At 39.4% G+C, this 21,651-nt stretch overlaps 1 protein-coding gene across 2 annotated transcripts; it reads left to right on the top strand.

The window, feature by feature from the left end:
* Positions 1-794: 794 nt before the first annotated feature.
* On the top strand, positions 795-20,976 carry GORAB (golgin, RAB6 interacting). Of its 2 annotated transcripts, XM_058700066.1 has the most exons (5): positions 795-962; positions 6,995-7,352; positions 9,739-9,840; positions 11,987-12,127; positions 19,179-20,976. In XM_058700066.1, the coding sequence occupies exons 1-5, from the start codon at positions 902-904 to the stop codon at positions 19,633-19,635; spliced, it is 1,119 nt and encodes a 372-aa protein (XP_058556049.1). In that variant the 5' UTR covers positions 795-901; the 3' UTR covers positions 19,636-20,976. The 2 variants fall into 2 exon arrangements, with proteins under 2 accessions (XP_058556049.1, XP_058556050.1); XM_058700067.1 differs by lacking the exon at positions 795-962 and having other exon boundaries at positions 7,217-7,356.
* Positions 20,977-21,651: the final 675 nt, after the last annotated feature.

Here is a 21,651-nt window from a genome sequence, read left to right on the forward strand (position 1 = left end):
TTGCTTAAAATGAGAAAACAGAAGCCCAGAGAAGTGCTCAGGATAGAACCAGAACACTGAAATCAGGACTCCAAGCGAGAAAAGCCTAGTATTTCTCCATACCCCAGCGCCGATACTGTTTTACCATGGTCTCCTCTGAACTTAAAACTGATAAGGAATCATTTTTAAGGGGAAAGACTTAAGCATTCCTTAGATAGGCTACAGGTCTTCGAGAACCATTCACAACACATGGAAACAGCCCACAATCAATAGTTAATTGGGAGACAGCTATGCAGAGAAACCCTGCTGAACATGTCTGCTCCCTCCCCATTGTTATATCCCGGCCCTCTGAAATGTTTCTTCACAATTAGAAGCCTAAATCCGAACATTCTCTGGGGTCAGTTCGCATGACAATTCCGGCGCAGTTTTGAAAAGATTCCCCCCCCCGCCCCAGGAGCCCCGACTCGTAACCGGCCAGACCTAGCGGGTAAGGGATACCGCCCCCGTGACTTCCCCGAGGACCCCGGAGGCAGGTGCGTCCGCCCTTTTCCGCCGCCGACTTGTAGCCACTTCCTAACTGCCTGTTTATCTCCACCCTCATCCGCGTCGCCAGTCCCTCCCTTATCTCTTGAAGCGATTAACCCAACGAGAGCAGGAGACAGGGAGAGAGAGCAGACTCGGCTCGGAAGACAGGAATGTCGGAGCGGCCGAGCTTTCCCTAGGCCGGCTGTCCGGCATCGCCGGAGGCAGCTCCAAGGGAGCAGGACCCCCGCAGCAAGCGACGGGGGCCTTGTAGCCAGAGCTCGACGCGCTGATTGGTCGGTCGCCGCGGCCGGGAAGAACCCGGATGTGACTGGGTAGTCGTGTTGGCAGTCGGGGCTCTGAGGTGTGGGCGTTCTGGGGGCGCTGGCAGCCGAGGCGGATGGCGCGGGGTTGGGCCGGCTTCTCTGAGGAGGAGCTGAGGCGACTGAAGCAAACTAAAGGTAACGGGACGTGCCTGCAGAGGTTTCATCCTTGCGTCTCTAGAGGGGAAGGGGCGGGGCTGCAGCTTTTGAGGGGGTAGGGGGCGGGAAAGAGGGTAAAGTGTTGGTGTTTGGGGAGGGAGCTCTAACGGGACGAGGGCATCGAGGGGTTCCAGAGGTGGGAGCTTTGGGAGCCACAGCGGGAGGGGCGGGTCCAGGGGACTGGGATCTTTCAGGTAAGAAAGTTCCGGAATCCACTTCAGGAATTTGACTTTTCCCGTGAAAGGGACGGGACTTGGGAGAGGAAGTGAGCCTACTGCCTCGGCGTCTCTTGTGGGAAGATTGCTGCCTTAAGTCCACGGCTGGAGGGTTGGGGTTGGGGTAAAAGAAGGGGGAGGGGCACACACCAGATTCGAATTGTGATGAATGTATGTATGTAACTTGACAATGGTTGGGAGCAAGGGAGTACAGGGATCTGAATAAACGCAAAACGACGATGCTTTTCTTAATACATCTGGAGTCTTGCATGCACTTCTGGTTGCCAGATGACTTTTGAAATTGTAACTCTTGAGAGTCAGAAAACCAAGACTTTCTGAAAGGTTAGATGTGAAATTATACCTGTTGACTGTTGTAAGCTACAATGTGCCTCCCCCGCTGGCTTTGTAGGGTAATTATTGGACGGACTTGTACTATTTTGTTTTCTTTTAATGAAGGAATGAAGTTTACTGTTATTTGGTGAGAAACCCTTGGTGATATAAACTATGAATGTAATGTCATGAAATTCTGTATGGTGATCCTGGTACTGCACACTCCTTCTGTGAGTTTACATCCCTCTTAGTACCATAATGTATATACTTTGGAAGAAAATTCAGTAAGCCCTGGCATGCTTTTTGTTAGAGTTTGTGATCCAATTGGATGTTGTTCAGGTAAGTCTGCATCTTTAGCGTAGATGTAAAAATAAGGCTGACAAGTGGAAAAGGAAGTAAAGAAGGAATACAGGACCAATGTAGATTATACAGATGGAGGAAGTTTTGACTGGTCCAGAGGCCTCTAAAAACCATATCATAAAAGTTATACTGCGGTGTGTAATTAACTATCAAGCTTAATCTCAGTTTTTTGCTCTGTGTTTTGAACATCCATTCCCATATTCGTATGTACAGAGTACAAGTATTCCTGTTTCAGGTCTGACCCAAAGTTAGGGGTATCAGCTTCTGTATTTTACACGCTAAAGCTACATACATGGTACATACATGGTACGTACTATGTAAGTACATCTACATACTAAGATGAACAAGGCATCATCCTTGTATTCAGAGAAGTGATAGTCTACTGAGGAGACAAGCTATAATATAACGTGATAATAGATAGTTTACAAGAGCTCGTCAACAGAGCTAGCAGGAACTTGACTCTGCTGGGGGTTGGGCGGAGCTTGGGAACATTTCACAGACGTTATGTGTTAGTAGAGGTGAGTTTGCCAAGGGAAAGAAGACTTAATATAGACTAAATTGTAACGATAGATTCATTTTGTGGAAGTACATTTCTAGATATCTTTACAATTTGGGAGAGAGAGGGGCTGGAAAGACCTTAGCTTCAAGGCCTATAATTTCGTAGTGAGATGTTAAAGCATAGACACCAACCCCTAGTCTATGACCGCCATGAGTAAGAGAACACATGTTAGCATCTTTGTACTCTCATCACCAGACACAGTGACGGGCATATAGATCTCCTAGCTCTGCCTCTAAATCTTTTTTGCCTTGGATTTCTCATGTGTGAAAGTAGAGGAGTTGGATTTTTCATTTTTAAGACTCCTTCCAGCTGTTCTCCAACCTTAAAAATAGAATTAATCCATGAAGGTAGAGTTGGTTGCCAGCAAAAATAAGGATGACCGTACTCTAGAGAAACCCCATGTGCACATTGGGAAAAATCAAGAATGTTCTTTGCATTCTTATTTATAATACTGAAAAGCTGGGAACAAACCAAGTGTTCATTAATAAAAGTGGATAAATAAGGGTGCCTGGGTGGCCCAGTTGGTTAAGTGTCCAACTTTGGCTCAGGTCATGATCTCACGGTTTGTGAGTTCAAGCCCCTGTGGGGCTCTGTGCTGACAGCTCGGAGCCTGGAGACTACTTGGGATTCTGTGTCTCCCTCTCTCTCTGCTCCTCCCCTGTTCATGCTCTGTCTCTCTTTCTCTCAAAAATAAATACACATTAAAAAAAATTTTTTTTAAGTGGATAAATTGTGATACAGCCATTCAGTGGGCCAGTATAGAGCTAGTGGGAATATATGAACTATACCCACATACATTAACATGTATAAATTTCATAAATATAATGCATGAGAAGAACAAGTTACAAAAATACATACAACCTGATATCATTTGTAGAAGGTCACAATCATACAAAGCAGGTATATTCTTCTGGGAATATAGGAAATCAAAATACCCAGTACTAGAAAGGGGGAATATGATCAGGAAGGGGCAAATACGTAGGAAATTTTAAAAGTATTGGTAACAATGAAATCAAGTTGAGACAAGTTATGCTACAGTTAACAAATAGCCCTAAGATATCAATTATTTAAAATAATAAAGATTTATTTTTCTTTATAGCTTCATGTCTAACATAGACTGGCAGGTGACTCTTCCACATAGTCACTCGTCATTGTGTTTTCATGTTGTCATATGGGAGTTCACCATGGCACGAGGAGAAAAAAGTTGAGACTCGAGCATTGGCAATTAAATGCTTCCATCAGTCAATGATAGATGTCATTCATACTTTCATTTAATAAAAGCAAGTAATATGATTTGGAGGGCAATAAATACAATTATCTTGAGTGTTCCAAAAGAGAGGATAACATGCCTATCTTTAAATAGCAGTTGTGTCTACTCTAGCCATGTTTTATTTTTTTAAATGTGACTGTTTTTTTTAATAATCCATACAGGTTGGATGTGTGTCTATAGCAAATACATGTATTTGATGTGTGACTTATAATAAAAAATAAATTTATTTCATAATACAAAAATTGGAAATAGAAAAACAGTGCAACTACAATGCTGTCAATGTCTAAAGAAAATATTCTTGAATTCTTTCTTTATTCTTGATACTAGTTCTTTTCCAGGTATATTATGAATATGGTCTCCGATAAATATCTTCTCCCAGCTTGTAACTTGTCTTTTAACGTTAATCTTTTGATGAACAAAGTATTTAATTTTAATATGGTCAAATTTGTACACATTTTCTGTGTCTTCACTTAGTACCCTACCATGAGGTAGTAGTACCCTTCCATAAGATGTTAGTCCTTATATTCAATTAAGCATCTTTAAGAATCATTTTTGTTATAAGCTATATAGATTCAAAACACTGTATAAAGCAATGTGTTTCTAATAAGAGTTTTAAAATGTTGGTTTGACATTTGAATCCTTAATCCATTTGGAGAATGTTTTGTTTGTTTTTATATGGTGTGAAGTATGGATCTGATTTTACCTTTTCCATATAGCTGGGTTTTTTTTTTTCAAGTCGATTTATTGAATAATTCCACCTTTTGCTGTTGATAGGCCATGCTATCTTAGTCATATACCAGTGCTTCATACACGTATGAACCTGTTTCTGTGTTCTTTTGTTCTATTCCGTTGGTCAGTTTGTCTATTATGCACCAATACCACACTATTTTAAAGCTTTATAATATTCCTGTGGTCTCTATTCTGTTCCATTGGTCTATTTGTCTATTCTTTCACGAATGCCCACGGTCTTGATTACTGTAGTTTTATAGTAAGTCTTGAAGCCAAGTAATGCCAGTTCTCCAGTTTTGTTCTTTAATATTGTGTTAGCTATTCTGAGTCTTTGGCCTCTCCATATAAACTTTAGGATCATTGTGTCAGTATTTGCAAAATAAGACAGGATTGAATCTTCTTTTCATGAATATAGAATATCTCTCCATTTATTTCTTTGATTTCATTATCAGAGTTTGTGGTTTTCTTCACAGATCTTGTACTTTCTTTTCTTAGATTCATTCCTAAGTATTACCTTTTTTTTTTTTTTTTTTTAGTGCTAATGCAAATAGTATCATGTTTTTAATTTTAAACTCCACTTGTTGGGGCGCCTGGGTGGCGCAGTCGGTTAAGCGTCCGACTTCAGCCAGGTCACGATCTCACGGTCCGTGAGTTCGAGCCCCGCGTCAGGCTCTGGGCCGATGGCTCGGAGCCTGGAGCCTGTTTCTGATTCTGTGTCTCCCTCTCTCTCTGCCCCTCCCCCGTTCATGCTCTGTCTCTCTCTGTCCCAAAAATAAAAATAAATAAATAAATAAATAAATAAATAAATAAACTCCACTTGTTCATTACTGGTACATAGGAAAACAGTTGACTTTTGTATATTAATCTTGAATTCTGCAACCTTGCTATAATGGCTTATTAGTTCCAGGAGTTTTTCTGTTTATTGTTTCAGGCCTGATTTGTTTACTGTTTTGTTTATTATTTTATTGTAGCATTTTTAATCTCCTGTGCAGTTTCTGTGAAAAGCAAAAGAATAATTCAACTAGTGAGTGTAACCAGGAAGTAAGCTCAATGGCATTTTTCTTTTGGTGTACATAAAGATCAGTAGTCAAGAATAAGTTCCTGTCTCAAGATAGAGGAGGTTACTTTGTGTTCCTGGCTAAAGTCAACAATAATAACATTTTACTTGCGATGGCACATCTATGTTTTAAAATATTTTACCTGTCTCATTTAATCCTTACAGCAACTTCATGAGTTAAGTAGAGCAGGTAAATTTTCAACCCATTTGACAGTTGGAAAAACTGGGTTATGGAATAATTAATTGACTTGTCTACGATTATTGAGCTGAACAAAAGCTGTGCCAGAACTATGACTCCAGAGCTTTTAATTCTCCTTTGGGAGATTTAAATAATAGGCTTGTGTTGCTTCATGGGTCAATACGCAGAATTTTAAAAGCCCTATTTGAGTTAATTAATAAGAACTTACCACAATTTCACTTCCCAGGCATTTTATAAACAATACCATTTACAGTTCTTATTAAATATAGTATGAATGTGAGTCAAATTCTCCAGTACTCTGCCTTACAAGGTTAACACTGGTTGGACAAACCAAGAAGTATAATAGGGGTATTATTTATTTTATAGTGCTTTTGTAAAAAAAAATTCTCCCTGTTTTCTCTTCCTCTATTGGTTTGTTCAGACTGCTGTTAAAACTAGCTTGTATAGGGGCGCCTGGGTGGCGCAGTCGGTTAAGCGTCCGACTTCAGCCAGGTCACGATCTCGCGGTCCGTGAGTTCGAGCCCCGCGTCAGGCTCTGGGCTGATGGCTCAGAGCCTGGAGCCTGTTTCCGATTCTGTGTCTCCCTCTCTCTCTGCCCCTCCCCCGTTCATGCTCTGTCTCTCTCTGTCCCAAAAATAAATTAAAAAACGTTGAAAAAAAAAAAAATTAAAAAAAAACTAGCTTGTATACATTGACTCATGGCTAGCTAACTTTGGGGAAACAACCTTGCACTGCTCTGGAAGATGAAAGCTAACATCTGAGGGTTAACTAGCATTCTTAGAAATAAGAGACTTCATTCAGTTATACTTTATGTATAACATGTACCTATGTATCAAACTGGCTTAAGATCTGTTATTTAAGAAGAGTGCAGCCCATTTGTAACCGCAACCACCATTTTATTTCAGGAGAGCAAATAGAATCATAAGTCAAATTTAAGACCTATTAGAGAATTCATTTGTCTACTTTGCTTGGTCAGATTAATTGCTTAGTAAGTTATCAATTCAAGTTGAAAAAGAAACCTTGCTTTTTATTCCGAGGCTTAACTCAACAGACAAATGGACTTCTTTTAAGCTCAGTTTTGAGTTGAGATAGTTTTTGTTAAATATTAAGAGTATGATTATAGAAGAACTGTCAAAAATACTACAGGAAGATGGCTGTTTTTCCCTGGGTTTTAATGGTAGAGAAGGGGGAGAAACCCTGTGGAATTATTATTAATGTTAATGCTTTATTTTCTTAGAGAAATTCTAATTATTTGTTGCTCACACAAAGGAATTCTCCTCTTTTTCACATAGATCCATTTGAACCACAGCGGCATCTCCCTGTGAAGAAAAGTCGACAACAACTTCAGCGAGAAAAAGCCCTTCAAGAGCAAAGCCAAAAACTTGGACTTCAAGATGGATCAAGCTCAGTACCTCCAGAGCAGCTGCTTTCTGCACCCAAACCAAGATTTAATACTCGAAAACCACACTCTTCTTCCCCCGTTCCTCCTAATCCTCTTACACTCACTTCTCCTGTTGGTGATGGAAAACCACAGGGGATTGAAGGTCAACCAAGGGAACTGGGACTTGAGAATTCCCATGATAGTCACAAAAACACTGAGGTCCTACCTCCAAAGCCAGATTGCAAAATGGAAAAAAAGAAAGTGGAATTGTTAGTAAGTCTATATATCCCTGAGACCTTTTTCCATTTTACCTTTTTTTTTCCCTCCACTGGGCTTTGAAGAAATACAGTTTTAACATTTTCTCTTTCATATTCTAACCTAGAAACATCATGAATAAACTATTGAAGAATAGCTACCACCTAAATATGTTGTAAGCCAGTCAGTGTTGGGCATTTTATATGTTTTATGCCATGTAGTCTTCATAGCAGCCTTATAATACACGTTCATTATTTTCACTTGACAGATGAGATTTCTTGGACTCAGAAAAGATGCTTTATTCCCAAAGCAAATACATAGCTTAATAAATGGCAGAGTTGAGGTTCACATACAAATCTTTCTGGATCCAAAGTGTCTGCCCTTGACCCTCACTAGAAGCAGTTCTTACATGCATAGTGCTCCCCCTCATCCCAGATCGAACCCCTTCTTCAGCTTCACTCCATCTCCACTGGCCTGGAAAAGGTTGTTTATGAAAAGATAGGAAGGGATGGTCAAAGAAGAGTGTGTAGGAAACTGAGAGGACTGATAAAACAATTCAGCTACATCATTAGATTTCTTTTTATTCTTTATTTAATGTGTTTATATTAGAAACCACCTCCAGAATTTAGAAACAGTTTTGTGGAAATTGCTGTTCTATGTAGGACTTATGAATTCTTCTCAGAATTTTTATCCTATACCTTTTGTTTTGATATCCACTCGTATTTGTTTCCTCCTGATTTATCAGGTTGCCATTTGTTTCTGTTTTGCATTTTCTGAGTCTTTCTATTTCGATGTAACTTACGATTTCTCTGATCCAGGTTCTGTACTATGAGTTTAAAGTGTTTCCTGGCCCACCAGGGGTTTACAACCAAGAAGTCATTTTTACAGGAGATCTAAAGCCATGTAAATTATGAGAGCAACATTGAACAAGTGCATTTTTAAAAAATTTTTTTAATGTTTATTTATTTTTTGAGAGAGAGAGAGATAGTGTGAGCAGGGGAGAGGCAGAGAGAGAGGGAGACACAGAATCCGAAGCAGGCTCAGGCTCTGAGCTGTCAGCACAGAGCCTGACTTGGGGCTCGAAACCACAAGCTGTGAGATCATGACCTGAGCCTAAGTCAGACGCTTAACTGACTGAGCCACCCAGGTGCCCCAAACAAGTGCATGTATTTAAATATCTTTAAGTGTAGTTTACCAGCAAAGGCCTGAGATAAGTAGGGGAGGGTGGGTTTAAATTGAGTTGGATAATTTAGATTGAACGTTGTTGGGAAAATAATTTTTTTTTTAGATACTTGGGAAAATTTTCATAGACATGTAATCTCAGGAACTGTCATTGAAAAGGAGAAATTGGAGGTTGCAAGAAGGGGAAAGGAAAGCTGTATCCTAGAGAATGCTCAGAGATGACATCTCCCTTCTCTGGAAGAGGCAAGAGCTAAGCCAGAGAGTAGTAGAGAATTAGGGAAATGAAGAAGGATGTGGAAGCTGAGAATTCCTACCTAGCGAGTTCCCCCATGCAGTAGAATATCACCCAGGCCTCTGGAGGAGAGATGCCCTTACCAAAACAATGGTTAGAGAAAACCCACATGTCAGGATTGCAGCCCGTTTGGGGGAGGGTGCTGGCTGGGCTGGACTACTGCAGTAGTCAAAATGAGAGAGGACCAGTGCCTGTACCAAGATGGAGACTCTAGGAAGGGAAAGAAAATGATAAATTTGGAAGTGGTTAGTAGGTCTGAGAATAGAGATTTTTGACACAGTGGCCATAAGAAATGACAATAATAGGAATAAATAGCTTTGTCGTTACTTTGAGTTGACATCAAGTTCTTAAATTTCTGGGAAATTTTAATATACTTCTTTCAGAATTGGACAGATTGTGGAGTCCAGTATTCAAGTCTTAGCTCATAGTGTTTCACTCTCTTTAAAAATGTCTCAGAATGGAAAGAAGTGAGCAAATTGAAAAAAAAAATGAAATAAACATTGGTTATTGTCTTAAGGGTGTTAAATGGTAGAGACTTTCATTATAGAAAACTCTAAAAGATACGACATTAGCTACATGCCAATTAATTTTGTTCTCCGTTTTGCATATAATACATAATTAACTTACACAACTTTCTTTGTACTCCTAATAAATGCCACAGTACTCTGGCTTCCAGTTTGTGGCTTCCTAGATTATATACATATAATGGATTTCAAAGGGCCAATTTATGTAAGACTTCTTGACTTCAAATGATAATCTTTGTTCCTATTAGAACAAAATAATGGGCTGCAGATGGGTTCCTTTTAAGAGGGCTTTTGAAGGAAAATATACATAATGTGGTTGATTAAATTTTATGCATAGAGGCCTGAGACTGGTAAGGTGTGGCATGGGGTTTCTGAAACTCATTTTTATACTCCGCTCCCTAGGCAAGAAAAATCTCGTTGGGAAGTCCTCCAAGAAGAACAACGGCTTATGGAAGAGAAAAATAAACGTAAGAAAGCTCTTTTGGCTAAAGCTATTGCAGAAAGGTGAGGCATCTGAACTAGGAGAGGTTGTTTGTAACCTGCAGTCAGTTCTGTCATGTTTTATGTTTATTTTCCCTTGTCTGTTCTGATAAGTTGATATTTTCTCTACAACATTCTTTTAAAAAAATTTTTTAAAGTACGTTCTACGCCCAGTGTGGTACTTGAGCTCACAACCCGGAGGTCGGGAGTCACATGCTCTACCGACTGAGCCAGCCAGGTGCCCCTCTACAGCATTACTTTTAAGGCTCACTAAAATAATTCTCCTTTATAAATGATACAGAAATTCCAGTGTTAATTCATTAAGGAGGACTTTGTAAGCATAGATTATGCCAAATTTATTTGGTATAAATAAATTACATTCTAAGGGAGCAGTGAATAGCCATCAGTGTAAGTGCATTAGCAACAAATGCAGGTTTTGATTTTGACATGGGGAGGCCTTAATCCTGTGACATGTAGAAGAATAAGACTATTCCACATAAATGACTTCCACTCCAGAAGTTTTAATTGTGTTTTCTGTGGACATTTTTCTTAAAGAATTTACCCTGCCCCCACTGATACACGGTATAATTTAACCTTTCATCGATGACTCGGGGTCACCATTATGAGTACTCTGCCATACTGTGTGCGATTCGATTTTTCTGTCCCTCCTGGTGTCGGTTTGTCAGCAGTTCCTTTTCCTTCACTGCATCATGATGGCCTCCAGCAGCAATGTTCCCGTTTGAGCCACTTTCCACCCCTCACCCACTCTTTCTGCCCTTTTAGTTTGTGCTTTCCAGTGTGCTATCGCCTTGGGAACCCACCCAAACTTAGTCAGTGAAGCAATGATTGAGAATAGTGAGAATTAAATGCAAGCAAGTTTTCTTGGCATTTTCTTCTTAGATCTCCAGAAAAGCCTGGCAAAACTATTATGTATTGAAACTGCCGTGTGTATCGGGGAGGGGAAGGGACAAGGATAGAGAGAAAGGCAGGTAGGTAGAAGAGTAATGGAGAATTTTATCTGTCAAAAGGATATATGTATTTGAAAATGATTTCTCCCCCCTCCAGCTGGTCCCACTTGATTTGCATGAAACAGGAAATGTGCAACTTACTGAACTTAGGTTTCAAGAAAAAACCATGATTATTCAAAGTGAAAAGTGATTTTTGAAAATCACTTCAGTAGTCTTCAGTTTAGAAGTGGTTGGAGAGGCTGTTCACTAGGGATTTTATAAAAGGATTCATAGGCTCAGCACTTGTTCTTGATGTGCTTTTGGTTTAAGACGAAATAGTGATACAGGCTGAAATGTGAGAAAACACACCATGGTTAGATTAGTGATAAATGCACCAGTGAAGTCCTTGAAGTAAAAGAATCATACTGTTAATTCTGTGGGCAGAAAACAAGGGGAAATGCATAATGGAGTAAAAATCAGGAGAATATAAGTTTTAAGATAGTGGTTTTCTGTGGGAGTTTTATTCTCCTGTGAGAATGGGTGTGAAATTCTGAAGTGAGTGAAATCAGATTAAAGGCTTTTGTATCTGTGTATTCTGTTCTTCAGTGTGTACTGTGTTTGGGGTGCTGAGAGGACTGAGCTTAGATGTGCTTTTAAGCTGTAGTCTTGCCTAAAACACAGGAATCAAAGCAATAAAAGTTTGGGGGAATGAGTCCTAGGAAGGTTCAGACCGAATAGACATGAAGAAATGGTGTTTAACGTAAGGGTCCATTCTTTCTGTCCACTAAGTGTCGGACAGATGAAAGTGGCCTGAGCAAGAATTTAAGGCTAGAAATTTGGAAAGTTTTTTTAGATGTTCTGTGTAAAGAGAATATAGATAACGTTCTTTTAGTGCTTATTCTCATCCTCGTGGAATGAATATAGAACTATAAGTGAACTGTTGGTATTTTGAAAAATCTTACTCTTTGTGTATGAAAATGTTATATACTAATAGAAAGCTTAGAATAAGGGAAAATAGCACAAATGCAGTCTTAGAGATATACCAAAATTTTACCAGTGTTTATTATATTTTGATTTGTGGTTTTTTTCTGATTTTTAAAAATTATACATTATAATCCTATCGTATATATAGTATCATATATATAGTTGGTTGCTTTTTTCACTTCTCTTGCGTATGGATACGTGATTTTAAAATGTTTTTATTTTTCTATTCATTTTTCTAGATCTAAAAGAACTCAAGCAGAGACCCTGAAACTAAAGCGGATCCAAAAGGAGTTACAGGCTTTAGATGACATGGTGTCAGCTGACATTGGGATCCTCAGGAACCGGATTGATCAAGCCAGCCTTGAGTATTCATATGCTCGGTGAGTTGAGAGAACTCTGAATCAGGAGTGAAATTTCGGAAGTATTTACTGCTGGCTGGGCCAAGGGCTTTCATCTGTGTCATCACTTAAGCCTCATAACGGTCCCATCAGGCCATCAGGTGCTCTGTTTATTCCTGTTTTGTACTAAATCCAGTGCCTCTTCTTATTGAAGTCTTCCTTCACTCTGGCCTACTCTTGTTCTTGTTAGCGCATTTCTTGCATTATTTACTTACGTTTTAGTCTTTTTTGCTAAACCATCAATCATCTGTATAATGCTTGGGACTCTAAGAGTCTTAATGACTTGCCCCCAAATTCTGCTATTTTAACACCAAGTCTGTACTCTTTCTGTTAAGAAATTTTGATGATCTGAGATGGTCCTTAGAGATGAGCCTAGTTCTCATGTCAATTGTCACCAAAGAAAGAAGATCCAGCTTTTTTTTTTTAAAAAGGCTACAAGTATTTTAAAGAAAATACCACTCTGTCTTGAAAGCTTGAAGTTTTTCCTTTTTTTTTTTTTCTTTTCAATTGTATTCTGCCTATAATAGTTAGCTATCATGTGTTTCCTTGGTTTCAGTCATTGGCATTTTGGAGAAAAAAAATCATCATGGAATATTTTAAAAATGCATGAACACATGTAAAGAATTACATGAACCTTGCAAGCAGATAAAAGGGCAAAAAATTAAGTCCAATTTCAGGGTTTTCAGTCCTTCCCGCGTTGCTTTAATCATCCCGGTTTGTCTTTTCTCACAAGGGAATGCTGTGTTAATGACTCAGTTTTGCATCTTTCTCTGTAACACTAGAAATCCATCCGAATGCCTCATTAGTCCAGGGTAAACCACAGCAGCAGAATGTTTATAGAACAGTTTAATAAAGCGGAAATGCTTGATTGTGTTTTCAATTCACCGTTTATTAAGAAAGAGGTTTGTGGTGTCCTTCTGATTTTTGTAATTGTTGTTTGACCACATGCTATTAGACTTAATGGGCTGCCTTTATTAATTAACTGCTTAAATTAATGCCATCAGTAGCTGATAACTGGAGGTTCCTATTTCTATTAATAAGGACATTAAGGAGGTAACCAAGATTTTATTAAGATTAAACTCAGCCTAGTTTTTAGCATATGTTATTCTCTGTAACTTAAGTTTACCAGAGGAACATTCTTAGGCCTTTGTAGACCTTAATATGAATAATTCAGATTATTCTAGATACCTCAACCGAAAATCATTTGATTATGTTTTAATTCTGTCCTGGAGGAGACTGGAGAAGGATACATTTGTATATTGAACATTATATAAGACATGTCATAGTTTTATTCTTCAGAGAACCACAAAGAAAGTGGGTTTACTGGTTAAAAAAGAAAACATCCGATCATATAAAATGTGCTTAATGAAACTTTAGTTTCTGTAGGAAAAAAATTTGACATAAATTTTTATATTTCTTAAACTAAAGATGGCAATTTCTCATGGTACTGATATTGGCATAGTTGTATGTGAATATCCATATTTGATGTGTGAGGCTATTTTTAAAATCCTAAACTCTTGAGGTAAGTCACAGAGAAGCCATAGACAGTTGTGACTGGGACCGGCATCATACCTTGTTCGTGCATAAGATTAAGATGTTTTCTAAATTTACATCTGCGGTTATTGAGAGATTAGAGATTGGTGATAACAGTATTGTGATTTAGATTTCTACTGGTAGCCAGTCCCTACGACAGTCCATCTCTGTGGGAGATTTCCTTGACTTCTTTTTTTTTTTAATAAAAATTATATTGTAGTTTTATAGTACCTGGTACAGTGCTGTGTCCACAAAAGGTTCTTGGATACAGAATAGGCCAGAATTTGCTTTAAAATCGGCTTCCGTAGAACAGCATTAGGGTAGACCCCTCCAAGGAGACCAGAGCTTCTGGGAGCCAAACTGAGAGTTATTGCCACTATTCATATCTGTGACTTCAAGGATGCTGTATGCTGCATAGACCAGCTTGTAAAACAAGAGTGGATGTGTGTAGAGCATCTCTTTGACCCCTAGTGTACCAGGAAGAACTAGGAGCACTGTTTGCCATCTGTGTTTAATAGACACTCCTGTTAACATAGACACATACACGCTCATACACATATGCACACATGTACATAAATGTGTGCAGTCATTTTATGTCTAATTTACAAAAGGAAAAATAATGATTGTGGAAAACAACTTTATTAAAAAGTTTAATAAGAATATAAGCATAGCAGTCCTCTTTTTTTCAAGTAATGTTTGGCCCCCAACATTAAAAGTTGAAAGAACAGTTACATCCTTTCACAACATAAGATGGTACAGGTACTTGTAAAATACTGTGTGATCAAGTTTGTTCTGTTGAAATTATTAACTATGAGAGTAACCTTGCCTGTTTGTCCTTAGATACATATTTTTCATTCATTGGTTCTGAGTTTGAGAAAATTCACATAGGATGTGTTTTCTGAAGTCTCATACTCTTGAGATTTCATGCACGTGATCAGTTTCACTATCTAGAACCTAGGTTGTCTGTTTCTGCCTTGTATTGTTTCCTAGGGTTGACATAACAAGTTACTACAAACTGTGTGGCTTAAAACAACAGAAATGCATTCTCTTACATTTCTGGAAGCTGGAGGTTTGAAATCCAGGTGTTGGCAGCGTCAGTCTTCCTTTGGAGACTTGAGGGAAGAATCCATTCCTTGCCTCTTCCAGCTTCTGGTGGCTGCAGGCACTCCTTGGCTTGTGGCTGCACCGCTACCTTCTGTGCCTCCGTAGTCACATTGCTTCCTCCTCTTCTCTCAAAACTTCCTCTGCCTCTTTTTGTTTTAATATTTATTCATTTTTGAGAGAGAGAGAGAGAGAGAGAGAGAGAGAGGGACAGAGCATGAGCGGGGGAGGGGTAGAGGGGGGAGGACACCGAATCTGAAGCAGGCTCCACGCTCTGAGCTGTCAGCACAGAGCCCGATGCAGGATTCGAACCCACAGACTGAGATCATGACTGGAGCTGAAGTTGGATGCTTAACCAACTGAGCCACCCAAGTGCCCCCCTCTGCCTCTTTCTTAAAAGGACACATGCGACTGTATTTAGGGTCCCACTGGATAATTCAGAATAAACTCTTTTCAAAATCTTTAACTTAATCACACCTTTTGCCCTGTAAGGTAATATTCACAGGTTCTGGGGATTAGGAGGTGAATATCTCTGGGTGGTCATTTTTTAGCCTACCACAACATTCGTCTTTTGATTTGTCTAATAGCTGCAAAATATCTTCATCTGTCAACTTTATTTTGCCACTGTGGCTAGAAAAACTAATTCTGAACTGTGTTCAATGAAAGCTGAGAACAGATTACAAATATCGTGTTTCTAGTCCTTTTTTATACCTTTTTAAAAGGTGACATAGGGGCCACCAAGGTGGCTCAGTTAAGCATCTGACTTAGGCTCAGGTCATGATCTCACAGTTCTTGCATGGTTCGAGCCCTGCATCTGGGCTTTGTGCTGACAGCTTGGAGCCTGGAACCTGCTTCGGATTCTGTGTCTCTGTCCTCTCTCTCTCAAAAACAAACATTAAAAAAAAAGTTAAAGATGATGTAATACTTTGGATAACACAGTAAGGCTAAACAGTGATTTATTTTACTGTAAACAGTGATGATTTATTTCACTGTGGCATCATCCTTTAGGTTATTCCATCATTCTCTGTTTTCTTATTAATCTTTTTTCTGGAGAAACAAGAATAATTGATGAGTAATGAAGAAATAATGCCCAGGGTGATAAAATGGCAAAATGTTTCAAGATACAGGAAAAATGCTATCTCAACAATCCCGTAATGTATCTCAGATTTATAAGAGGGTCCAATGGGCACATATAGTAATTGCAAAATGTAGTTTTAGTCTATCCTTTAAAATACTAGTAGTTTTTCTGTTTGTTCTCTGGAAGACTTCTAAGAAAGGATAAAAACCTTTATATGTTGATACTTACAAAGAGGTAGAACTCAGAAAAGGAACCGAAAACTAAAAGTAGATTGGTGGAACCTAAGGGAATGCCGAGGGTTAATCATTGAATTCTTAAAAAATTTCAGGATCCCCAAACCAAGAGACAGTTTCTAGAATTCTTTAAATAACATTCATTAAATCACTCAGTGTCTGTTTAAAATAACAAAGTAATTCTGTGAATACATTTCCAGTTCAATTTGTCTTCCTGTGTTATGTATAATGCTCTTATTATTCTGTCCCAAAACATGTCATCGTATTCTGATTTGGTATTATCCACCTGACCCTCAGGCTCATAGAGCAGTTTGTGAAATTAATCAATATTTTAAACATAAATCACTCTGTACAAGAATATATATGCATGTTTCTGGCCAGAAGAACTTTAAATAAATAAACAAAATGCAAAATCTTCAGTGATTTATCCAGGGTGAAAGATCAATGGAAACCTAGGGACCTATTTGCGAATTTTAATTTCAATTCAGCATTCATGAGCCCGGTCAGTAAATCTTTACTAACTGACTTTGGCTGGCTGAGGGAGACCACAGGCCACAGAAAGGAGGTTTGAGTCGGGGTAGGGGACAAGGTATTCATATACCTGTAGAGAATGTTGTCAGAGCTCTTAAGCTTGATGGAAGAACATTCTTAAATAGGATATGTTATAAAGTATGGAAAGCAGGGATTCACATGTCCAGCAGAGCTCCTTTAGAATAATTCTTTTAACATAGAGGGTAATTGAAAAACAGCTAGTTTTGTCATATTTACTAGATGACAGTAAAAAAAATGAAATATGATAAATGACCATGATGTAAATAAGAGTTTTCAAGTATAAACACCAGGTCCTTGAACTTTGCCTAATTTTAATTTTAGATACAGTACATGTTTATAATGATACACGAACAATGCATTTCAATTCTGGTGCTCTGAAGACGTTCTGTTTCTTGAGTGCCTACCAGGCACTGGCCCTTGTTTATCCGGTTTAATCCTTAACACTCCTATGAAGTGTCCTATACTCTACTCCTATTAGTATCACCATTGTACAAATAAGCCAAAATTCAGTTGAATATACTGTCAAGGGTCACCATACTGGAATTTTCAGACGTTGTGCACATACTCTCCAGCCTCTTCCTTCGAAACCTATCTGTGTTTTGTATTCTGGAAGCTGACCCTGGGGCATACCTGATTAGAACAAAGATGGGCTGCCAACTCCGGAACATTTAATCCATAGACTAAATAGGGTTTCGTGGCATGGCTGGACACTAAGAGCTCTGTTTAAACTGATAACTAGCCAAGGTAAGCCAAGCCAAGTCAAGTCCTCCTCCTGGAAGTGGAGCTCTGAGAAATTGGAGTGAATTTGATGTGGAGCCACAGCTGGTGGCCATATTGGGCTGTGTGATTGGAAAGCCAAAATGAGAGAATTAAAGAGAATAGCTTTTGATTCTGATGACATGCCTGGGAGATTGCCTCGTGTATCCTACAATAAAACCCACTTTTCACCTGAGCTAGCTTGACTGGGTGTCTGTCCTTTCCATCCAAAAAAGGCCTTGACCAGAACAGGTACATACATAGTAAATGGCAAAGGCAGGTTTTGAACCCTGGGTTTTCTCAAATCAAAGCCTTTCAGTTTTTTCATCACATTTCAAGACAGAATCTTGCATCAGGAGCTGTACCTGTTTTTGTGTTGCTGTAACTGTAGTACCAGAAGTTACTTCTCTCTTTGAGTTGATGTGGGCAGTCATAACAGCAAGGCAGCAAGGCTTTCACAACTGTTAGTGGCTTTTATAATTCATTGATAAATGTGGGCCAATCTCTTTTCCTGATGAAACAAAACAAACAATTTGTGTGGAAAAGGCCAAAGACCGTGAACCAATGTATGATAATTTTTCTTTTTGTGTCAAGCTAGTACAAAATAAGAGAGATCACAGAGAGAGAGTGAACAGGGGAGGGCCAGAGAGAGAGGGAGGGAGAGAGAACCCCAAGCAGGTTCCACACTGTCAGCGCAGAGCCCAATGTGGAGCTCAAACTCACAAACCCTGAGACTGTGACCTGAGCTGAAATCAAGAGTCGGCCACTAACTGACTGAGCCACCCACACGCCCCAGAATTACCTTACTTCTAAGACAGGCATTGCGTATCTGCAGAGTTTTTATGTAAATAGATAAAATACCCTAATCAAAGTCTAACAGTCTGTTGCAAAGTGGAGAGAGAACAACTTAACGCAGGGATTCTCAACCGGGGGCAGTTTTGCCCCTTGGGAGACATTTGGTAACATCTGGAGACATTCTTGGCTGTTACAAGTAGTGGGTGCTACCAGCTTGTGGGAGAAAGCCAGCGATGCTGCTCTGCATCCTACAATGTACAGGACAGCTCCCCCACGACAGAGTGATATGGTCCAAGGGGTCAGTGCCAGGACTGAGAAACCTTTCCTAAACCCGGCCTGAAGTTTTTCTGTTCTTACTCGATGCTTGCTTCTTGCCTCACCTAGTATCATTTACATTCGCCTTGGACCCACCGTCCATATCCTTCTCCACCAAAATATTTCTTCCTTTTCTAACCCATTGATCAAGAGGTACAGATTTTCTGCTTTTCACTTCTCTTACTTGTTACCTCTCCTACATTTTAACCAGCTGTGTGCTGGAGCCAGGCTGCACCAGTTCACCAGGGCCAACGTCGTGTATCTCTTCCCAGTTCTGCGTTCAGCTGCGCCACATGGGCAGCCTGAAATTGGCCCCAGTGGTAGTGTTTGTGCGACAGAAATCGACAAACACTGTCCCATCAGGGCTCTCGCTGGAGCCCCACTGGAGCTAGTTTGCACTGAGTTAACCTTCAAGCACAGCTTCGGAAAGAGGACATGAGTGCAGAAGAACGTGCTTACGTTGGGAGGGTCCAAGTGTGGATGTTGTGGAAGTTTCAGCAGCGACAGCCTGGCTTGTCTAACATGTAGGACAAGTGTTCACAAAGTATCACTATCCATATCTTCATTACGTCTTTCCAATTCTGGAGCTTAATTATTGTTTCTAGAACCTCCTTTGAATATCTTCTTTAGTGGAAAACCAATGGACCAATCTGTGTACCTGTCCCCACAGGAAGCGCTTTGACAGGGCGGAAGCGGAGTACGTGACGGCAAAGCTGGAGCTACAGCGCAAGACTGAGATCAAAGAGCAACTCACTGAACACCTCTGTACCATCATACAGCAAAATGAGCTCCGCAAGGCCAAGAAGTTGGAAGAGTTGATGCAACAACTGGATGTACAAGCTGATGAGGAGACCCTGGAGCTTGAGGTGGAGGTGGAGAGATTGCTGCGCGAACAAGAAGCCGAAGCAGGGAGACAGATGGTTCATCTGGAGAGGCCACCTCAGCCTTCTGGGGAGAGTGTGACTTTAGGATTTGCCAAAGAGAGCAGAAATCATCGAGATGCAGCCGCCTCTCAAAAGGTAGATGAACGGTGTGAAAATTCCAGTAGCAATCCCCTTCTGAATGCAGACCAAAGTCAAGAAGTTAAAATTACCGTAAAGGACATTTCAGCCGCTCTGACCACATGAAGTGCCAGAGTTTGTACCTTGCGGCTGGTAAACGTCTGTTGTGGATTATGCCGTGAGCTCTGATAAAACGGTGTTAACTTTGAATCCGTGGTTAGTTTCAGTAGAACATGTTTGACATTCTGAACCCTCGCATTATGATTATTTGATATATAGGCACACGTTCACCTTGATCCAGGGCCAGGTCCTCCTGGTGCACTCTTAATACCAGGTGGAAACAAACCACCTAAACAGACGGAAGAGACGCTACACGATTGAGAGTGTGTTGCACCAGGTAAATCTAGAAGAGTAAGATGGAAAGTGATACTCGACACCTAATCAGACTCCTGTGACTTTTCCTAGGAGAGGTGTTGACGATGAGATACCTGTTTTATGTAGTCCATAAAGACTTAAAAATTAGCATGTGAAAGAGACAGAAGGAGAAAAAACTAACAGAAGTAGCATATTGAATTGTCTATTGGATCGTAGTCGAGCTGCAAAACCCAACTTGGAAGCTGCAGTTTAACAGAAGGAACCAGACAGCTTCAGTAACATTTTCGTCTTCAGTTTGCCTGTTAAATGGCTTTAACTTACAACCTGAGTTTTGATTAGTTGCTACACACACACGCACACACACACACACACACACACACACACACAAATACACCATTAGCATGCGTAATTTTACTGTTAATGTATTGTCTTTAATCAGCACATTGATTAAATTTAGACAAAACGTTTCTGTAGTGAGGCTAAAATAATACAGAAAATCTATTACTATTGATTATCAAAAAAATTGATATATTTTCTTTCTAAAGTTGTCTGTAAATATGTGTTATATACGTTGGATATAAATTATCCTGTCATAAAGCATTTAAATTGTCCAAATGGTGATTTTAATAGTCTGTTAATTACTATCACTTCACTAATAATTGACCACCACATTGTGCTATATGTGAATATATAAATAAAGACTGTTGTTTTGTCACAAAATCTGTGAATTTCACAGTAAATTATGATCTATTTATCAGAACTTCCAAAAGTGCAAATACTAAAGTCTTGGAAAAAAACCTATTATAAAAGAGAATAAAGACAAATGTAATATTGTATTTATAATGCTGTCGAAAAAGTTGGGGACATCCTATTTTTAAATGAATTTGGGGTTATTCATGTGGATGAGCTGTGTATTTTTATGTTCTGTAATTCGGGTTGAAATTATAGCCTTCCAGTGCTGACTTCTCTGAACAGAAGCATTTACATAGATAGTTGTGTTTTTATTTATGAATGACTTTCATAAAAACTAAAAGCATCATTGTCCAATACTCTTATTTTTCTAAGGAATAAACAAGTCTGATACACCCATAACGTGGTCTTCTGTTTACTCTTAAAAATGTTCAAGGCTGCCTGGGTGGCTCAGTCAGTTAAGCATCTGGCTTTAGCTCAGGTCATGATCTCGCAGTCCATGAGTTCAAGACCCACATCTGGCTCTGTGCTGACAGCTCGGAGCCTGGAGCCTGCTTCAGATTCTGTGTCTCCCTGTCTCTCTGCCCCTACCCCACTCATGCTCTATCTCTCAAAAATTAATAAACGTTAAAAAAAATTTTTTTTAATGTTTCCAACAATTTAGTATGTATCCTGAAGTGTTACATGGTGGTCATGTATTCCGTATCTCTATGTGGTAGATACAGCCATCTACTTTTATATAAGCCTCTGTTAAGGACAGTTCATCATTAATGAGGTTCTGTAACATTCGCTTCATACAGGTAGCCGCAATCTAATTCTCTGTCGAAGTATTTATAAGGTATACAGAAAAAGGAGAACCATGAAATAAATGAATTCGAAGGGACCTCACAGGTCATCTGATTTAATTCTCTCGCTTTACGGAAAAGGAATTTGAGAGCCTGAGATTTCACTTACGGCATGTTGGCCAACTGGCTTCTCTTAACTCAAGTGCTAGTAACGTTGCCATTCTAAAACTCTTGGTGTATCTCTTATATGCATCAGGCCATAAAGTTCACTGCATCCCTCCACTTGAAAATT

The sequence above is a fragment of the Neofelis nebulosa genome, chromosome 15 (assembly GCF_028018385.1).
Source record: "Neofelis nebulosa isolate mNeoNeb1 chromosome 15, mNeoNeb1.pri, whole genome shotgun sequence".
Lineage (NCBI taxonomy): Eukaryota > Metazoa > Chordata > Mammalia > Carnivora > Felidae > Neofelis > Neofelis nebulosa.